Below are 18774 nucleotides of genomic sequence, written 5' to 3'. Positions count from 1 at the left end.
GCTGACAGTGTGCTGTCGCTCTGCCACTTAAATCGCAGCATTTGAATAAGTACTTGTTGATATCTGTATATACTTCCTCTGTACATGCAAATACAAAGTTGACTTGAAGTTTAAGTTCAAACTAAAGAAACTTCGTGCCGGTCTCGCACTTAAATTGTCTCTTTCAGATTCGAAATCCACGAAACAGTCCGTGATTGAAATAACACTAGTGAAACTAAACTGCAGAAATATTTACAAATTTATCCTGTGCAGATCGCAAGCGTCCGTAAAGCGAGGCTACTGAACTTTGTATGGAAGTAGGTCACTCGGTCCACAGAATAATGCCCTTTGTCTGTATTTACCAGTATTTCCATATTTTAAAATGGGTTAAAATAACAGAAAACATATGAGCTTTTTGTCAGGACAAACAAAACTGTCGAGTGTCGGTAGAGCGGGGTTCCACTGCACATGTCATGATTTCATCGATTACAAACGAAGCTGGAATTCTGCTAAATTTTGGACTGTAAGTTCCCTATTTATGTTTGCACGTTGTTTTTTCGTTCTTAATCTTCCACGGCCATTTTCTCGAAAACCGACTTTCATATGGTACTTAGTTCTGAAATTAACAAGCTGATCTATACAAGCTTGTGAACGGAAGGGATGAGGATCTGCGTTGTCACCACTGTGACGGAACTATACAGTGCTCGATCTGAGATTGTGTCACTAGTTTCTTACCATTGTTTCAATATGAAGAATTATTATTCTTCCTCTTCGTATTTTTTACAGCACAACTTATTAACGATGGCCCTTACACTGTGCTGAATTTCCTTTATCCTCCAATAGTAGAGCAACGGATTGGAAAATGACGAAGAAAACACTATGACAGTACAAGCATCGACTGCGGCATTCCATGATTCACTTCCAAGATCCACAACGTTCACTACAACGATACAACACACGAAGGGGACGTAACTCAGTAGATATATTGCAAGAATATACAGTATTGTGAAGACAGACTTTTTGTATTTTTTGATGTCGATGGCATTTTCATAATTTTGCACCTGATTTTGATGGCGACGTATGATTCGATAAATCTTGAAATAAGCGAAGACAGTGATAGAAAAACAAAGTGCTGCCCCCAGTACGAAAACGACGGTAAATGCACTGAAATATTCGTTTGTATGATACCAGCTGTACATGTTACAAGCCAAAAACACAATTAGCGAAATTGCAAACGTGATATAGAGAATGATGACTCGGCGCGCTGTAAGAAGAGATCTTCGACTCATATGCAGCCATCTTTCTACAGCCATTATTGACATGACGATGACTGTTAGTGAGGAAAAATAGTATCCAACGACCTGTGCTACAACACCAGCAATGCAAAACATCTTAGTATTTCCTGGTAAGTCCCCCAGTCTGTTCACAACATGCAATGGTTGACTCAGAAACCCAGTGCAGAAGTCCGTGAACGCCAAATTAGCAAGAAGAACATAGAATGGAGTCCTGAGAAATGGGTTCTTCCAAATTGCTGCTAAAATGAAAGCATTTCCAGCAACTGCCATCGGTGCCAGAAGCAAGATAACAACACAGCATGTGAGTGTTTCCTGATAGTAAACTGAGTTACTTTTACTATTAGAAACAATTAGAAAGGAGCACCAGCGACTTGAATTGAAGGCCATCGCTCACTCCAATATTTTGAAGAGCTTCACGGCAAAGGATGTGGCTTTTCCATGCATGCGCTATCGTGATCTTTGTTGATTTCCTAAATCCCACCTTTTGGTGCTCAATCCTTAAAAACCTCTTATAGTGTTACACTTGATTGCGAAATGTAAAAATCTGTGTTTTTTTCATTTTGCTTGGTCCTTATGCCAACTAAGCTGTTTACATTGTTCGAAATCATACAAACTCCCCAAATATCACTAAACGCCCTTCGGGATTCGATATTGTATATTACATCAGCCGTGAGACATAACATTATTTGACTTTTTGGGACTGATTTGTCGTCAAACTAGATCACTAAAGAAGATTTAATTAATTTTTTTTCTAAGCTGGTTTGATGCATAGGACATTATAATTTTTTAATCTCCTCCAGTCAATTCTGGTCTTCTTTCCAATACAAATGAAAACAATGAGAATTTCTTGGTTTTAAACATTGACATCCAGAATACTGTGTATGGTTCTTGCCTAATATTTTCTGTAAAGTTATATATACATGTAATAGGTCTGAACAAAATCCAATTGCTGAAACGAACATACATTTTACATTGCACTTATTGTAATTATTTGGCTCATCCTGGTGTTTTTGTGATGTTTAATTGCTGACTGATTCCCTAATTTGTTTTGTTTTTAGGTCATTCCGGTTGTGAGCCAATACTGGTTATATCTAATATCAAGATATTTCAAAAATCTCGAAATTTACCAATTTCATGTGCAGTTAGTGTAAGGCAGGTGTTTCAATTGCACTGTTTAGAGACAGATATCTAACCAGGCCGAAGAAAGATAGCATACAACACTTTAGGAGAGTTCAATTTTGATCATAACATGTAACTAACGGTATAATACTAGAACTGACTTCGCATTCATCGTCAAATTGTATTACAAAGGAGCTTTCAATTAAAAGTCTCTGCACGTGAGCTAAGTATGGATTCCCATTCTGTTCGAGACGATATTCAGTGACATGTTCTAGGTTTTTTTCCTAATATAAATAACTGAAAAGATTATGAGAGCAGGACTGGGTTTTAAACTGTGGATCTACAATTATAAGAATAGTTTATGTTAAAATTATTTCGTAATATTTAAGTGTAAAACACAATAGATTGTGAAAAACCCACTTCGGTGAAAACAAACACTTAGTCTGGAATCACCCCTGCCTTTAATTAAATGCGGCGTGTTAGGTAAATGGAACGTTCTACAGCTCTCTTGTTTTGTTTATAATTGAAGTTCATCAATGTGTTTAGTTCATAATGTGTGATCAGTACAGGAAAACTAAATAAATATAAAATTAATTAAACCCTTGAAATAAATGCTGATGTTCCCTCGCTCCTCAAAACCTCTGCCACGTAAGCTTTCACGTCACCGTAGATGATTCAGTTCCAAAATCGTCCATGATACTTGACTTTAGCCATCACAACATTATTATTTCACGCTGTACAACAAGCAGTTTCAGGGAGATCACAAGGGAATTAAATTTTGCGGAAATATATATGAAAAAGTTTCTGCAACACTTCGGAGCAATAAGAAAACAATTTTTTGCAGCATATATTTGCATTATTATACTAGAAGGAATTTTTGCTCGTGTTTCTGTAACTCGATAGAAGCAAGCATGTTTTCTATTTATTGGTTAGTTGATTTATTCTCGTGACTGTGATTCATCATTCCTCAGCTATTGTTTCTTTTCATAACATTGTTTACAATATTTGGAATTATTATCACTCCTCGTCGTATTTTTTAAGCTTCATAACTTCCTAACGTAGCCCTTACACTATGCGTAATTTCCCAAGTTCCGCATCCCTCACTACAGCAACACAACACACAAAGGGAACGTAACTCAGTAGAGAAGTTGCACGAATATACATAATTATGAATACAGAATTTTTGTACCTTTGGATGTCAATGGCGTTTTCGTTTGTTTGCACTTGATTCTGATCTTTGTAATAAGCGAAGGCAGTTACACTAAAATAAAATGCTGCCCCAAGAACTAAAATAACAGTAAATGGACTTGAAATCTCGCCAATATAATACAAGGTGTGCATGTAACAAACGACAAACACAAAGAGCAAAACTGCAGGCGTGATATAAAGAATAACGACTCGACGCACTGTAAGAAGAGATCTTCGGCTCATATGCGGCCATCTTTCTACAGCTGTTATTGCCATGACGACGACTGTTAGGGAAGAAAAATAGTATCCAGAGATTTGTATGATAACACCACCAATGCAAAACATCTTAATGCTCCTTAAGAAGTCCCCGAGTCTGTACACAACATAAAATGGTTGAGGAAGGAATCCAGTGCAAAAGTCATTGAAGGCCAAGCCAGCAAGAAGAACGTGGAGACGGGATGGAGTGCTGAGAGACGGGTTCTTCCAAATAGCCGCTAAAATGAACGCATTCCCTGCAACTGTCATCGGTGCCAGAAGTGAGGTGACAACACAGGTTGTAATCTGAGCTACCTGATAGTAAACCGATGTGCTTATGTTGCTGTTTGAAGTAAGTAGAAAGGAACACCAGTTGCCGGCAACGAGAGGAATTGGAAGCCATTGCTCACTCTGAAATTTTATTTGTTATCTTGATCTTTATTGAATCCCTTAATCCCACCCTTTCTTGCCAAACCTCAAAAACCGCTTATGATGTAAAACTCATTTGTGAAATATGAGTCTGTATACTTTTTACTCAGCATTGGTCCTTACGCCAACTAAACTGCGCACATTGTCCAAAGTCATACAGACCTCAAAAATATCCCAAAACTCCCCGAGGAGTTCAATTTTATTCATTAGATCGGCCTTGTGGCATAATATGAATGGGCTTTTTGTGGCATTTATCATCAAATTGGATTTAATTACATATTTTACAAAACATGCTTAATGCAATTACCAGAGCCGTTGCTTGTTTTAAAAATGTATATCTATAGGATTCTTTAAAAGGTTCTTGTGAAATATTTCTTTTTCAAGTAATATACAATAGGTCTTCAGAAATCCAACCGCTGAAACAATACTTGTACTAATTGCATTTTATTCAAGGAAATTCCGTGTCCTGCCCACTGCGTGAGCACAATATTTTATCTTTTAACATCACATGATATTTAGATATTTCAAAAAGTATAACGCTTTTAATATTTTAAAAATTCTGCAATTCCTCTACTTTTTGTAGTTAGTATAGGGCAGGTGTGCCAATTGCACTGTTTTAATAGATATAGATATTTATTAACCAGACCGAAGAAAAAGATCACCATAAACATTACAAAACAATTTGGGAGCGTTCAATTTTAATCCTTACATGTAACTAATAGCATAATGCTTGCATTGGTTTTGCGATTACTGTCAAATTGCATTATATGGTATGCTCTTTCTGCTCAACGATATGTTCTGTTTTTTGTATTTTTAGGGATAAAGATAAGCGGAAAGATAACGAGAGCATGGTTGTGTTTTCCAACTGTGGATCTACAATTTTGAGAAATTATGGTTCTTGTTAAAATTAGATCAGCACTATTTAAGAAAAGCATAATAGGTTCTGAGAAACCCACTTTGATGAAAACGGTCCCTTTATTTTATTTACTTTCTTCTTAACTGTGTGACTCGTAGTCACCATTCGTCATCCACATTTTGTTCCGTTAATGTGTCACTGTACTGGGAATTATTATCATTCCTGCGCGCACTTTTTACAACATAAGTTCCTTACAATAGCCCTTACACTGTTCCTAATTTCCTTTATCCTCCAAAAGTAGAGCAAGGGATTTAATACCGAGGACGAAAGTACTATAGTAGCGCAAGCATTGAATATACCATTCCATGATACTCTTCCCAGATCCATAACGCTTACTACTAGAACGCAAACCAGGTAGGGAGCATAACTCAGTAAAAATATAGCTAGAATATATAAAATTGTGAATACAGACTTTTTGTATTTTTTAATGTCAATGGAGTTTTGATTTGTTTGAACTTGACTTTGATGCTGACGTATAATCTGAAAAACTTTGAAATAAGCAAACAAAGTTAAACTAAAGTTAAATACTGCCCCCAAAAGGAGAAGGAGAATAAACGGACTGAAGAACTCATTCGTATAAGACCAATTGTAAATATGACCAGCGAAAAAAACCAGTAACGCAAATAAACAAGTGATGTAAAGAGTAACGACTCGACGCACTGTAAGAAGAGATCTTCTGCTCATATGCAGCCATCTTTCTACAGCTATTATTGTCATCATGGTGCCTGTTAGAGAGGAAAAATAGTATCCGGCGCTTTCCGAGACAACACCACCAATGCAGAACATTTCAATGTTTCCTGATAAGTCTCCCAGTTTGTACACAACATAAAATGGTTGAGTTAGTAGCCCAGTGCAAAAGTCAGTAAAGGACAAACCAGCAAGAAGAACATAAGATGGAGTCCTGAGCGACGGGTTCTTCCAAATTGCCGCCAAAATGAGAGTATTTGCTACAATTGCCATCGGTGCCAGAAGGGAGGTGACAACACAGGTTGTAAGAGTTACCGTATAGTAAATTGAGGTTCTTTCACTGCCGTTTGGAAAAGCTAGAAAGGAACACCAGCTGTCCTGTAAACGTGATGAATTGGAGGACATTGCTTACTGCTAAATCGCGAACTTAACTACAAGGAACAGCCACTGGATAGGACGTTTCTAGTTCCTTTTCAGCGATTTCGTGATCCTTGCTGAGTTCAACATCCCCACTTTACATGTCTATTTTGTAAACGCTATCAGGTGATACTGATTCGATTCTAGGCTGGTGTATTTTTAATTCGGCGTGGATTAGTTTACCAACTGAACTGTTTTAATCAGGCTGAACTGAACATCACAAACCACCATCTTAAGTGACACAACTTCTTGGGAGAGTTTTTTTTAATTTAATCAGCTCAGCATCATCGATTTGTTTCGGTAAGCTCGTTTAATTATTGAGCATCTTTTGTTTTTCCTGAGAGAGCTAAATTGTCAGGAAAAAATTGTAATTTTAATTTCTTGCAAAGCTGTTATTGACAATGCTCGTTTTCTTTGGGTAGAAATCAATGATAACGGAAGAAACAGCTGCCAGGCTTTAAACTAAAAGACAAAGGCTACTCTTTTCAGTCATTAAACGTTTGTTTGCTTACTGTCAAAAGAATTCATTCTTATGAAAACATCCATTTATAAAAGAACACACTATCAAATTACTCATTTTGGACTCTCGGAGCTAAATATTTAAAATTGGTTTGGAAGCCCAAGGAGCAAACTTGAATACACATCAAAACATTTGGAATGTAAGAGTAGACAACAAGAAACGAATGATACCGACCATCGTGGTTTTGTCATCCTACCCTACGCCAAAGGTTTTTCCGAAAGAGTCGCAAACGTTCTTCGAGGTTTCAATATCAAGGTCGCCCATAAACCTATTCGTACCATCTCCAACATACTCAAAAAAAACCTAAAGACAAGATCGAGAAAGAGGCTTCCAGAGGCATTGTTTACAAGATCAAATGTAAAGATTGTGACTGTGTTTATGTTGGTCAGTCATCACGCGCGTTAAAAACACGTATGAAAGAACACGTAAAGGCTATAGCAACATTGGACAAAAACTCTTTATTGGCCAAACACCATATGCTCAACGGTCACCAACTAGATTTGGAGAACGTTGAAATTGTCGACAGATCATCAGTATGGAAACAAAGACTAATTCTTGAAGCTTGGCATTCCGTGCGAGATAAGAACGTTATAAACGAACACATAGCGCTACCGAACGTGTACAATGGCATTAAGAATTTTTACACTCATTAAGAATACTCTAGAGACTATTGCTCATTTAGTTTTATCACACATCTATTACATATTCTAGCAGGACGCCGTTTAACATTTGCATTTTCCATCTTTTGCTGAAGAAGGCAACAGTAGTGGCCGAAACGTCCGATAACCATATTTTTAGCCAGTGACAACCATTTAATTCCAAATTTTTAACATGCCTGGCTACACACCGAACATTTTTAACATCAAAACATCTTTATATCTTTTGGGAATCCCGTCTAGTTTAATTAAAGCTGCATATCTTTCGAGCTACGATAGAAGCGTTTTTTCTAGAACGTAGTTCACATTTCCTTCGTGAAGCTATTTGGAAATGTCTGTTAATTCTTCTCCGTTGGTAGAGGTCTGGTGCTTTAACCTGAAGTTTTTCAAAGTTAGTAGAAACACTTCACCTTACTATCAGGTAACTCTTACAACCTGTGCTGTCATCTCACTTCTGACACCGATGGCAGTTGTAGCAAATGCCTTCATTTTGGAAGGAATTAAGAAAAACAAGTCTCTCAGGACTCCGTCGTATGTTCTTTTTGCTGGATTGTCCTTCACAGACTTCTGCACTGGGTTACTGAGTCAACCATTTTATGTTGTGTTCAAATTGGCAGACATAACAGGAAACATAAAGATGTTCTGTTTGACTGGAGCAGTCACAGAAATTGCTGCATTTTATCTTGCTTCCTTAAAATTTGTCGTCATTGTTACAATAGCCGTAGAAAGATGGCTGCATATGAGTCGAAGATCTCTTCATGTTACGGTGCGTCGACTCGTTATTTTTCATATCACCTTAGCAGCCTTTCTTTTTATCACTATAGCTGTTCGCATGTATGAGCGGGAAATGAGCCCTGCAATATTTACTCTCACGAGAGTTGTCCAGTTATGGGGACTAACGGTTGGTGTGATTGCCACGGCTTTTTTTTATTTTAAAGTTTTTCGAATCTTACGTAGGCTCAGTGTCTTCTGCAAACAAACGAAAATGCCATAGATATCGCAAAATACAAAAAGTCTATCTTTACAATCTAGTATATTTTTGCAATTTTTGTTCTAAGTTACATTCCTTATCTGTGTTGCATGTTAGTCTTCCTCGCCATGCAGCATGACGGCCTTCAATGCTTGCGCGGCCATTGCGTTTTCTTCATCGTTTTTCAATCCCTTGCTTTACTACTGGAGGATAAAGGAAATCAGAGATAGTGTAAGAAGTATCGTGAGGAACTTACGCTGTAAAAAAAGCGAAGACTGAGGAATCGTGACATTTTCAATAATGTAAAACTTGCGAGATGTATAAAAATAATGGTTGTGTAAACTCCATCATGTAATTTCTCGAGAAAATCAGTATCAGAAAAAGGAAGGACAGTTCTGAAAAATTATCCGTTGATTAGAAGGGAAAGTGCATTTTTGGTAAATATCATAACTTTGGCCCACCTAAGTTCTTTTAGGGCGTAACGTATTTCCAGTCCCATGTTATACGTCGCATTTAAAACGCCACGAATCTAATTCAAGCCGTAGCAATCGCGACCCTATAGGGAAATCTTTGTTTAAATATTTCCCACACTAGCATTAGCCACGAAAATATCAACTCTGAGTACTAAAAGAGTATGGCATGTAATTTGTTCTTGAGTATTATCAATACTTTTTTTGTGAAGTGGGTATGCGCTCAGCAGCGCTTTTCAAGCCATTCAGAAATTTTGCAACTTTCACCGAAAGAGCTAAAAATCAACCCAATTCGGTACTAAACTTTACAAGCTCGTTATACTTTTTGAGTCAATTTGTATGTAGCATGATTCCTTCTGATTTTTGGCAGGCAAGTATCATCTCGTAGTAAACATCATCATCATCATCTATTTTAGTAATCGAGAGCGATCTAAGTAACTGTTTTGGTAGAATTCTAACTTTAAATATTTATTTCGAATTAATTACTGCCACTCAAAGTATTTTAATTGTCATTTGGAACTTGCTTTTCTTTGAGTTTCCTTTTGTTTACTCAACAAGAGGGGGGCGTAAGGGTTTGCGGTGATGCGGTTTTGCGTTATTTTTGGTGCGGTTTTGCGGAAATCTTTATTGTAACCTGCGGTATTGCGGTTTCATAACACTAAGCGGTTTGCGGTTTTCATAAATTTTCGATCGCGGTAATCGGTAAAAAGAGTCTGCAGCCGTCTGCGCTTCCAGTTATGACAGTTATTACTCGGATCCTGACGCTTCCGATGACTTTTGATTTCTTGTTTATGTTTTGCAACGGACCATTGTTGTGCAAGCAAGCTTTGCTGTTTGTAAATTTCCGCTTTTTCCAGTTAATATTTGTTATGATTAACCATTTTACCCAATGATACGTCGACTTGGTGACTTTCCGGGCTGGGAATCTTTCGCTCGGATTTCCTACAGTATTTGCCGTGGCCTCGTGCGGGACAGTGCCTGCCGAGCAAGAAGAAGTGGTTTTGAGGGTGGTCGGGAAGAGACGATGTTATTTCAAGGAGAGATTGGAAGCTCGCCGAAGTTTCTTCTGGGAGCAAGAACTCGCTTCTGGAGAGTTATACGCTTCAACAATCGTTTGCTTCACTGAACACTTCACGGGGCTGACTACCGTGACATTGTCTTCGGGTCATTCAAAATTCTTCTTGGAAACGAATTTTCACCAAACAAAAAACTTGCGGAAAGCTTGCGTTGTGTAACATTCGAGTGGTTTCCAGTGCTGAAGTCGTAAACATCGATCTTTTTCAATTGTGTAACTCGGCAGTATTCGTGCGTGCGCGAGCGCCCTTATATTAGTTCCACAACAGCATAACGAAGTCAGTCCCACGGACGTTCTTCTCAGTGGCTAGACTCCTCGTGCTGTAAATTTAAGACTTTTCAATACCCTTTCATCTTACTATCAGGTAACTCTTACAGCCTGTGTTGTCACCTCGCTACTGGCACCTGTGACAATGATAACAAATGCGTTCATTTTAGCTGGTTTGGCCTTCACTGCTTTTTGCACTGGATTACTAAGTCAGCCATTTTATGCTGTGTACAATTTGGCAGACACAACAGGGAACATAAAGATGGTCTGCATTACTGGAGCAGTAGCAGAAAATGTGTTGGACTTTATTTCCTCCCTCCTTAACTTTCGTTGTAATGACAATAATGGCTGTAGAAAGATGGCTGCATATGAGTCGAAGATCTTTTCTAACAGTGCGTCGGTTCGTTACTATTTATGTTACTTGTATAGTTTTTGCAGCTTTCGGCGTAGCTGCTCGCATGTACGGAGAGGAAAATAACCGTGAGGAGATTTATAACGTAATGAAAGTTGTCTTCTTGTTGGGGGCAGGGGTTTGTGCGGTTGTTACGGCTTTTTCTTATTTTAAAGTTTTCCGAATCATTCGTCGTCATCAGTGTCTAGTGCAAACAAACGAAAATGCCGTGGACATCGCAAAAGACAAAAAGTCTATCTTCGGAATCTTGTATATTTTTGCAATTTTTGTACTAAGTTACACTCCTTATCAGTGCTGCATGTTAGTCTTCCTCGCCATGCAGGATAACCGAAGAGTAATATAGGCCATGACGGTCTTCAATGCGCGATCATTGTGTTGTCTTCGTCGTTTTTCAATCCCTTGGTTTATTACTGTGGGATAAAGGAAATCAGAGATAGTGTGAGAAGTATCGTGAGGAACTTAAGTTGTAAAGAAAAGCGGAGACCAAGGAATCATGATATTTTCAATAATGTAAAACTTGTAACATGTGTAAAAACAATCGATTTCTCCTTAATTTAAATCAATAAACGAAAAGGAAAGGAAAGTTTTTGGAATTTAGCAGCTATAAATCATAAAGGAGAGTGCATTCATCCACAACAAAACCTTGTAACTATGAGAAATCTGGGCAACCTTAAGTTATTTTAGAGCGTAATTTATCGCCAGTCCCACCTTACGAATCTAATTATAAAAGCTGTAGAAATCGTACTCGTACAGGAAAATCTTTGTTTACAATATGTTTCTCATTTAGTTAGCGTTACCTACAGGAATATCACCTCTGAATATTAAAAGAACTTGGCATGTAAAAGCACTCTCGCTCTGAATGCTAAAGCCGGGTAAATTAAGATCTTTATCTCGACGTAATAGGCGAGAACTTTAAAGCTGAAAAACGATTTCACCCATCCAGGTTTATTAAGAAACAGCTGTATGTAACCTACTTTTATAACCTTCAATTACACTTGGGATAGCTAGTTTTATTAAGCTTGAATCTTTGGCCCAGAATTTTAAAAATCCTTCAATTTGCAATTGAATTTTACCTTTAGTGTCCAAAATTTAATGAGAATTAAAAGCGAAATTTCTGATAAAACTTTTTTCAATAAGTTACAATAATTCCACGTCATTCATTCTTTCTTTGGCCTGCGAGCGGACGTCTTCTTGTTCGTTTGTGTTGAATATCTTATATCATTTCAAGACCATGCACGGCACCCATGTAAAGAACTTCTTGCTGTAGGAATATTGTAATCTTGGTGTCAGAAAATACCTTTCCATCTTCCAAAGTTACGGCGTCCTCCCTTGACAGGGCAGAGTGGGGACATGGCTAACCTGTTTTGGGACATGACTAACCTGTTTTGGTACGAATATGTCCAACCTGATTTCCTCGGTCTAATCGTTTTGCCCACGACGAAATTAATTAGAACATTTGTTAATTCGTAATGAGATCACGAATCAACTGGCAGGAGGCCAAATCTCAGTATGCACCAGTCCTTTGCCGTGAAACCGTTCCAGATTTTCGAGTAAGCAATGTCCTTCAATTCTTCTCGCTTGCCGGACAGTTGGTGTTCCTTTCTACTTATTTCAAACAGCAGTAGAAGTACCTCAGTGTACTATCAGGTAACTCTTACAGCCTGTGTTTTCACCTCACTTATGGTACCCATGACAGTGGCAGGAAATGCTTTGATTTTGGCAGCAATTTGGAAGAACCCGTCTCTCAGGACGCGTTCCTATGTTCTTCTTGCTGGTTTGTCCTTCACTGACTTTTGCAGTGGGTTGTTAAGTCAACCATTTTATGTTGTGTACAAATTGGCTGAATTAGCAGGCTGGAGAAAACTGATCTGCATTGCTGGTGTTATCACACAAAGCGTGGGATACTATTTTTCTTCTTTAACAGTCATCGTCATGACAATAACAGCTGTAGAAAGATGGCTGCATATGAGTCGAAGATCTCTCCTTACAGTGCGTCGAGTCGTTATGCTTTATACCGCGTCTGCACTTCTTCTAATTGTGCTTGATGCTGTACACATGTACGGTTGGTATTATACGAACAGAAACTTCAAAACAGTGATAGTTATCTTCGTGTTGTGCACAACACTTTGCTTTGTTCTTACAGCGTTCGCGTATTACAAAGTTTATTGCATCATACGTCACCATCAAAATCAAATACAAAATAATGAAAACGCCATTGACATCGAAAAATACAAAAAGTCTGTATTCACAATTTTGTATATTCTTGCGTTATTTTTACTGAGTTACGTTCCCTACGTGTGTTGCCTTTTAGTAATCAACATTTTGGACATTTTTGGGACTAAATTATCGTCAGCGGCCTTCAATGTTTGCGGTGCTATAGTGTTTTTTTCCTCGTTTGTGAATCCCTTGCTCTACTATTGGCGGATAAAGGATATTAGACATAGTGTAGCAAGCATTGCAAGCAACGTACGTTGTAAAAAAGACGAGACGAATCGTAATCATTTGAAATTGTAATACTTGTCATACACTTTCAGAACAGCCGTTGAAGACTAATAAGTGTCTTATTTCTTCTCAAAAAAATCAATACAGCATGAGTCACACGATGGCATGCAGTCAAGAGAATTTAAATATTTAGAAATTGCATGTAGAAAACCAAATTTTACATTTTAAAAAAAGCAATGTGAGATGCGGATGTCAGGGTTTGGACTGGCATGATGGGTAGAACAGTTATCCTTGTTTAAATTTTATTTTAAACCTGTTTGTAATTATATTCCAGTGTAAGACGATTAAAGATCTTCGGTTTTGTGGTGAAATTAGCTCGCTCGTTTGATTTTTGTTATTTGATTTTACTTTGCCAATCACACACTACATTTGAAATATCCTAATAGATTGATATCTTTATTTCACAGAGTTTTCTAATTTCCGTCATGAACAAAGCTCAAAAGAAGGTCAATATTCTGCACTCAGATTAATTTCAGACTCACACACTCAGAGACCTTTATATGAAATTTTCATAACATAGAGCTTTTAATTAAACTAGCGGCAGATTTATGAAAAGTTCAATGTATTTCTGTACCTATTTGTTCAAAGGTAAGGAAACAAAAAATATCAAACAATTAAGAAGCATTACAGTTTCAAACCTGACAGCTGTTTTTTTTTTTTATTTTTTTTTTTTTATTGCTATTGTTTCTTCTTGAAATATAAAGGAGAGGAGCGAACTGCAAGACTTTTCAGAATTTACTTTCTCCCCGAAATTTGAACCCCTCATAGAGACTCAGAAAGTCGAATTAATTTACAAGACTTTTGAAAAAGCACTAAATATCGAAATTACCCAAAAATTATAATGGGAGTGACATTAGGAAAAAGACTCGTTTTTGAAATCACGAAAAAGAAAACCGATAAAACTTTCAAGGCTTCAAAACATAACTTCAAGACCCATTTTGGTATTATTTGAAGCACTGTCATCAAAATAGTGTTTAACTCTGTATGTTTATTTTTTTTTATTATGATTCAAAACGTATAATTTGAAATGTTTTTGCGATTTACTCGAGATGAAACATACAGAAATTTCTTATTCTTGTATAACGTTGCTTCGAAGCTTAGCAAAATAGTTGGCATAATTGCTACATTAACACATCATGTCCCATTAAATACCCTTATTTGTCTAATGTTCTTTTCTAGCTATAGATCTCATGCTATCCCTTTTTGTCTCTTCGAATATCTTACCTGTCAATATGCTTTATTTTGAAACGGTTTCTACCATAATGCAAGAAGTATCCACCAAATCTGCACCGAGTGATATTTGTGAACTAGTTTACTCTTTCATCTAACGTTCATCTATATAATACATGATTCTCTGCTGCAGAGAATTTATTATATGTTAACGCAGCGAGATTGAACGTAAATTCAGTCTTTTTATAGTTTTGATATAAGATTATGTAATTGTTTACATTCTGATTGGGGTAAACGTATGAAAAGGCTGTTTAAAAGACAAATTCATAAATTGCTCCTTACAGTGCCTAAGATTGAGGATGATTATGTTGACGTCCATTCCCTTGTCTTGTTATTGAATACCCATAATTATTTAGCTCTTATTAAGCGAGCAGGAGGTCTGTATGGGAGAATCTTGACCGAGGTCGTGAGCACAGACCGAGGTCAAGATTCTCCCATACAGACCGACTAAGCTCGGTTAATAAGATGTTTATTATATGGCGCAGACAAGAGCAATTTAATCCGTTTAATGTAACTGGTTTGTACTAACTGACATTTTGCATTTTAGTAACTCAGTTTCACTGCAAAACATTACCGGTCTAGATGGGAAAATCTAAACCGCTTTCAATATCGATTTCAGCCAATCAAATTCGTGAATTTGGTAGTTCCCAGTCCTTGTGATACAGAGCCATATAATAATTCCTCTTATGACTGTATTTATTATGACTTTCCGTTTTCACAATTCCTATCATCATTAGTCCTACTTATCACTAGTCCGACTCTTTGTACTTAACTGTTTATGTGTTTGTTAATTTAATTTTCTTTCTTTCTTTTTATTGTGACTTAAAGTATTGTTTATATATTAATTTATTGTAACGCCTGCCTCGATTAGCGTACGCTATATGCGGATAATGTAAATTGTAATTTGCAATTTGTGATGAAAATCAATAATAAACTCTACAATAACACCCATACAACGTGCGCTCTGATTGGTCAAGAACCTATCGTTTATTGTAGTGCTATTCCTGCACCAGTCCTATTGAAGAAAGCAAATGGTTTCCGATACGCAGCACTACGTGAGAGCCGAGACTGATGATAACTACAGAACTCAGAACACTAGTGAAAAAATAAGCTTTATATATATTTTCGGCTTTCACTGGCTGAGATATCAATAACACGAATATCTCTTAATTCAACATATCCATAGAAATTTGTAAGAAAAACTGACAGGACCAGAATATGGTCGCGATATAAATGTTTGATCTTTTTTAATTTCAACGACCAAAATTTTACGCCGATTTCGTTTACGCAAACGCGTTCTCAGGTGACCACCCGGAATATCTGGGTGGTAAAAAAATCTGTTGGGCAGGAGGGGTGGTAGAGTGCTTTGATTGTTTCTGTGATAAACTTTGTGTCGATCTGTGGGTTTCAAATCCTCGAGCGGTAGCTAAAAACTACCCGCTTAATCGGGCTTCGAATTCGAATTTTGCCGATTAAGAATGCTACATTTTTTCTGCCGATTCCAAAATATAGAAGACTTTCGTTCACACAGAAATTCGGCCGTATGGAGAACAAACTTTTCGACGGTTAGCACATGCACATGTACGTGAAGAATCGAAGTGAAACCAGTGAATCAGTCTCTTGAATCTTTGAACTTGGAGGTAATATGGTTTCTTCTTTGTGCGGTATTTTGGATGTTAAAAAGTATTTATGTCACACGGCCGATTAGCCGAGTATTCTGACTTGCATTTGATTTACAGCATATGTAAGTTTGTATTTAAGATGTTGAAACACGGTTCCCTGGCATAGTCCAGAATTACATTTTGCAAAATGGTGAATAAAACATCGTTTGACCTGTGTGAAGCTTAGAACAGGACTGGAGAATTTCAAAGGTGTATTTGCCCGTGTGAGGTTTAATATAGCGATGACCAGCGATCGCCTTTCTTATTGAAAAGAAATCATTCGTTGACTCTACCCCGGTGGAAAAGTTTGTGTCACAGGTGGTCACGTGACCAGACGCAGCCAGGGTCTTTCTCCCAACGACAAGGAAGGAAGAGAAGAGATGGCCTAGGAATGAGATTGCCGTTTACGCTTAAGTTTAGAAGAAAGTTTTAAGCATTTGCAGACGGAGTAGAGAAAAGGTGACGTTCCGTTACTAGATTACGCTTCCGGGGAGGAACAGTTCTCGATCTATGAAATTAATAACTTGTTTTCGGAAAGAGAATCACAAATATATGAGCAATTATAGTGTAAAGAAGTTGCAAAGAATCTCAATTATAATTTAGTGCCCAGGCCTTTCGGTTCAATAAAAGCTTTGCCTTACCTAAGAGCTATGACAAGTTTTTGATCACCGCAAGTAAAAGGATCACTTTATTTGCAAGTTATCATTTGCTTATATTTACTCGAAATTCATGTGCCTTAAAATTCGCGAATTAACTGGAATATAGATATATCTAAATTGGCAAAGTTACAAACCATGTACTCCGGGTCTACACATTACACTTGAATTTCATATAGCAAAGCACGTAATTGCAACTTACATCTAGTTCAAAGTGAACTCGAATTCAGAAAATTGTCCTTTTTCATTAGTTGTTCGCGCTGTTCCTGCACCAGTCCTATTGAAGAAAGCAAATGTTACTCCAGAATGCTCCAAGGTAAACGGGCAACCAATCCCATACCAGGAGGGTGGACCACTGACGCGAGCTTGAAAACAGTATTGGGCCTTTGCTTCCAAAATAATTGGAGACTCAAACACGATATCAAAGCCGTAATAAGCACGTCCTTCACTCTGGATAAGTTCAGACAAAAAAGTGCCTGTTTTAGTTGCCAGAGCACCACCACTGAAATCGGTCACCTTTAATGTCACTGAATATTCATCATTTTCGCTTCCAAATAGACGTACTGAATGCAACTTTATGTTTTTGTTCACAAAAACAACTAGTGAATCAGAACACTGAGGAGCATACCCCCAACCAGTCCGACCGCCAACAGGTATTCCTGATTCGAACCTGGTCAGTCGCTGACGAGAACGCGCTCTTGTGGATTTAGTGAACCCCACTGGAAACTTCAGTACAGAAATAAAACACTTCATCATGTCGAATGATTCTTTCTTTGTTAGTATATCACAGTCGGGGACAACATCGACGAATTCCTTTTCTCCTATCACAGGGAAACGACTTGCCTTTACGATCCGTTCTCCAAGGATCCTTCTTTTCACAGAACCTTCTGCAACTAAGCCTTGCTTTTCACATTCTTTTGTAGCCCAGCTATCAACAGCTTTGAATAATTCCACCTCCTTAACGTTCAACGATTCTCTTTCGACCAATGCCTCAAGCACTGATTTCTCGATCGCCACGAAGCCATCCGATTTCACGGCTTCGTCCGCTTGTTTATCGATCACTTTCCAGCAATGATCCTCCAGATCTTTCTCTTCGTACTTCTGTGCGTCTGGTAAGACAAGAAACACGTTTGACGCATCTACGTTTTCTCGAAAGAACTCTGAGCACTTGTCAGCGAGGGAAGGAAGCATGTATTTCTTGGCCAAATACAGCAATTGCATGCCATTGTCTGCGTTTAAGTTCACTTCATCGCTGTACATGAAACGGAACAACTCAAACAGGATTTTGGTGGACGTCAATCATCTCCGTCTCCTTGCCGACTGTATGCAAAATTTACTTGAAAAAAAAAGGAAAACGGGGTGAAAACTTGCAGCGGTCCACTCGGAAAAATTATCATTTTACTTTCAGTATGAACGGCTAGCTCACTAAACGCATTAGCATTAAATATTCCTTGAAATTTATAACTGAAGACGGGCGGGTCGGGTTTCTCAACGGCCATTCGCATGCATGAATGACCCCGAGAGCAAGTAAATCTACTCGCAAACAAATTATTTCTGTAGGTGTTTGTCTTGGGGCTACGGACTGACCAAGACCTAAACTTCTTATAAACCTTATAATTTTGTAAGGTAATAAAGTTTAGTCCGTAGTCCCATTTTTTGGTCCAAGAAAAATACGTGCAGAAATAATTTGTTCGCTCGCGTTCAGATTCGCTTGATCTCGGGGTCATTCATGCATACGAATGGCCGTTGAAAAACTCTACAAACGTCTTCATTAAAAGATTTCAAGGAATATTTAATGTCGATGTATTTAGTGAGCTAGCCGTACATAAGTAAAGTAAACATGATAATTTTTACGAGTGGACCGCTGCAAGGTCTCAGAATACATACAGTCAGTACATACAGTCGGCAAGGAGACGGAGATGATTGACGTCTACCAAAACTCAGGTTTTGTCAAAGAGTCCGAATCGCAGGCCTAACTTCGTGTCCATATCCCCTTCGCCCCATTTGACCGAGCGAGTACCAGGCCTAGTCTAGCCTGCATCGCAGACGCGTGTGAAAAGTACTACTGTT

At 37.9% G+C, this 18774-nt stretch overlaps 5 protein-coding genes across 5 annotated transcripts; 1 reads left to right on the top strand and 4 right to left on the bottom strand.

Moving 5' to 3' along the window:
- Positions 1 to 737: 737 nt before the first annotated feature.
- LOC145482356 (G-protein coupled receptor 6-like) lies at positions 738 to 1661 on the bottom strand. Its single transcript, XM_081461000.1, has one exon. It carries the CDS (start codon positions 1659 to 1661, stop codon positions 738 to 740), a length of 924 nt encoding a protein of 307 aa, XP_081317126.1.
- A 1797-nt stretch (positions 1662 to 3458) lies between these two features.
- Positions 3459 to 4708, bottom strand: LOC145482355 (uncharacterized). The gene is made up of 2 exons (XM_081460998.1): positions 4694 to 4708; positions 3459 to 4247 (listed from the first exon to the last, which is right to left on the bottom strand). The coding sequence occupies exons 1-2, from the start codon at positions 4706 to 4708 to the stop codon at positions 3459 to 3461; spliced, it is 804 nt and encodes a 267-aa protein (XP_081317124.1).
- Positions 4709 to 5337: 629 nt separating this feature from the next.
- Positions 5338 to 6616, bottom strand: LOC145480374 (melanocyte-stimulating hormone receptor-like). The gene has a single exon (XM_081458660.1). It carries the CDS (start codon positions 6271 to 6273, stop codon positions 5338 to 5340), a length of 936 nt encoding a protein of 311 aa, XP_081314786.1. The 5' UTR covers positions 6274 to 6616.
- Positions 6617 to 11518: 4902 nt separating this feature from the next.
- LOC145480375 (adenosine receptor A2b-like) lies at positions 11519 to 13267 on the top strand. Its single transcript, XM_081458661.1, has one exon. It carries the CDS (start codon positions 12213 to 12215, stop codon positions 13167 to 13169), a length of 957 nt encoding a protein of 318 aa, XP_081314787.1. The 5' UTR covers positions 11519 to 12212; the 3' UTR covers positions 13170 to 13267.
- Positions 13268 to 16091: 2824 nt separating this feature from the next.
- LOC145483082 (BTB/POZ domain-containing protein 6-like) lies at positions 16092 to 18579 on the bottom strand. Its single transcript, XM_081461695.1, has one exon. It carries the CDS (start codon positions 17962 to 17964, stop codon positions 16909 to 16911), a length of 1056 nt encoding a protein of 351 aa, XP_081317821.1. The 5' UTR covers positions 17965 to 18579; the 3' UTR covers positions 16092 to 16908.
- Between the last annotated feature and the right edge of the window lie 195 nt (positions 18580 to 18774).

The sequence above is a fragment of the Orbicella franksi genome, chromosome 3 (genome assembly GCF_964199315.1).
Source record: "Orbicella franksi chromosome 3, jaOrbFran1.1, whole genome shotgun sequence".
Lineage (NCBI taxonomy): Eukaryota > Metazoa > Cnidaria > Anthozoa > Scleractinia > Merulinidae > Orbicella > Orbicella franksi.
Note: the sequence above shows the minus strand (reverse complement) of the source record. Positions and strands in the feature narration are given on the sequence as shown.

Bases quoted from the DNA above. Each gene is read 5' to 3' on its own strand.
- LOC145480375 (XM_081458661.1), top strand. From the start codon at position 12,213: ATGTCCTTCAATTCTTCTCGCTTGCCGGACAGTTGGTGTTCCTTTCTA.
- LOC145480374 (XM_081458660.1), bottom strand. From the start codon at position 6,273: ATGTCCTCCAATTCATCACGTTTACAGGACAGCTGGTGTTCCTTTCTA.
- LOC145483082 (XM_081461695.1), bottom strand. From the start codon at position 17,964: ATGTACAGCGATGAAGTGAACTTAAACGCAGACAATGGCATGCAATTG.
- LOC145482356 (XM_081461000.1), bottom strand. From the start codon at position 1,661: ATGGCCTTCAATTCAAGTCGCTGGTGCTCCTTTCTAATTGTTTCTAAT.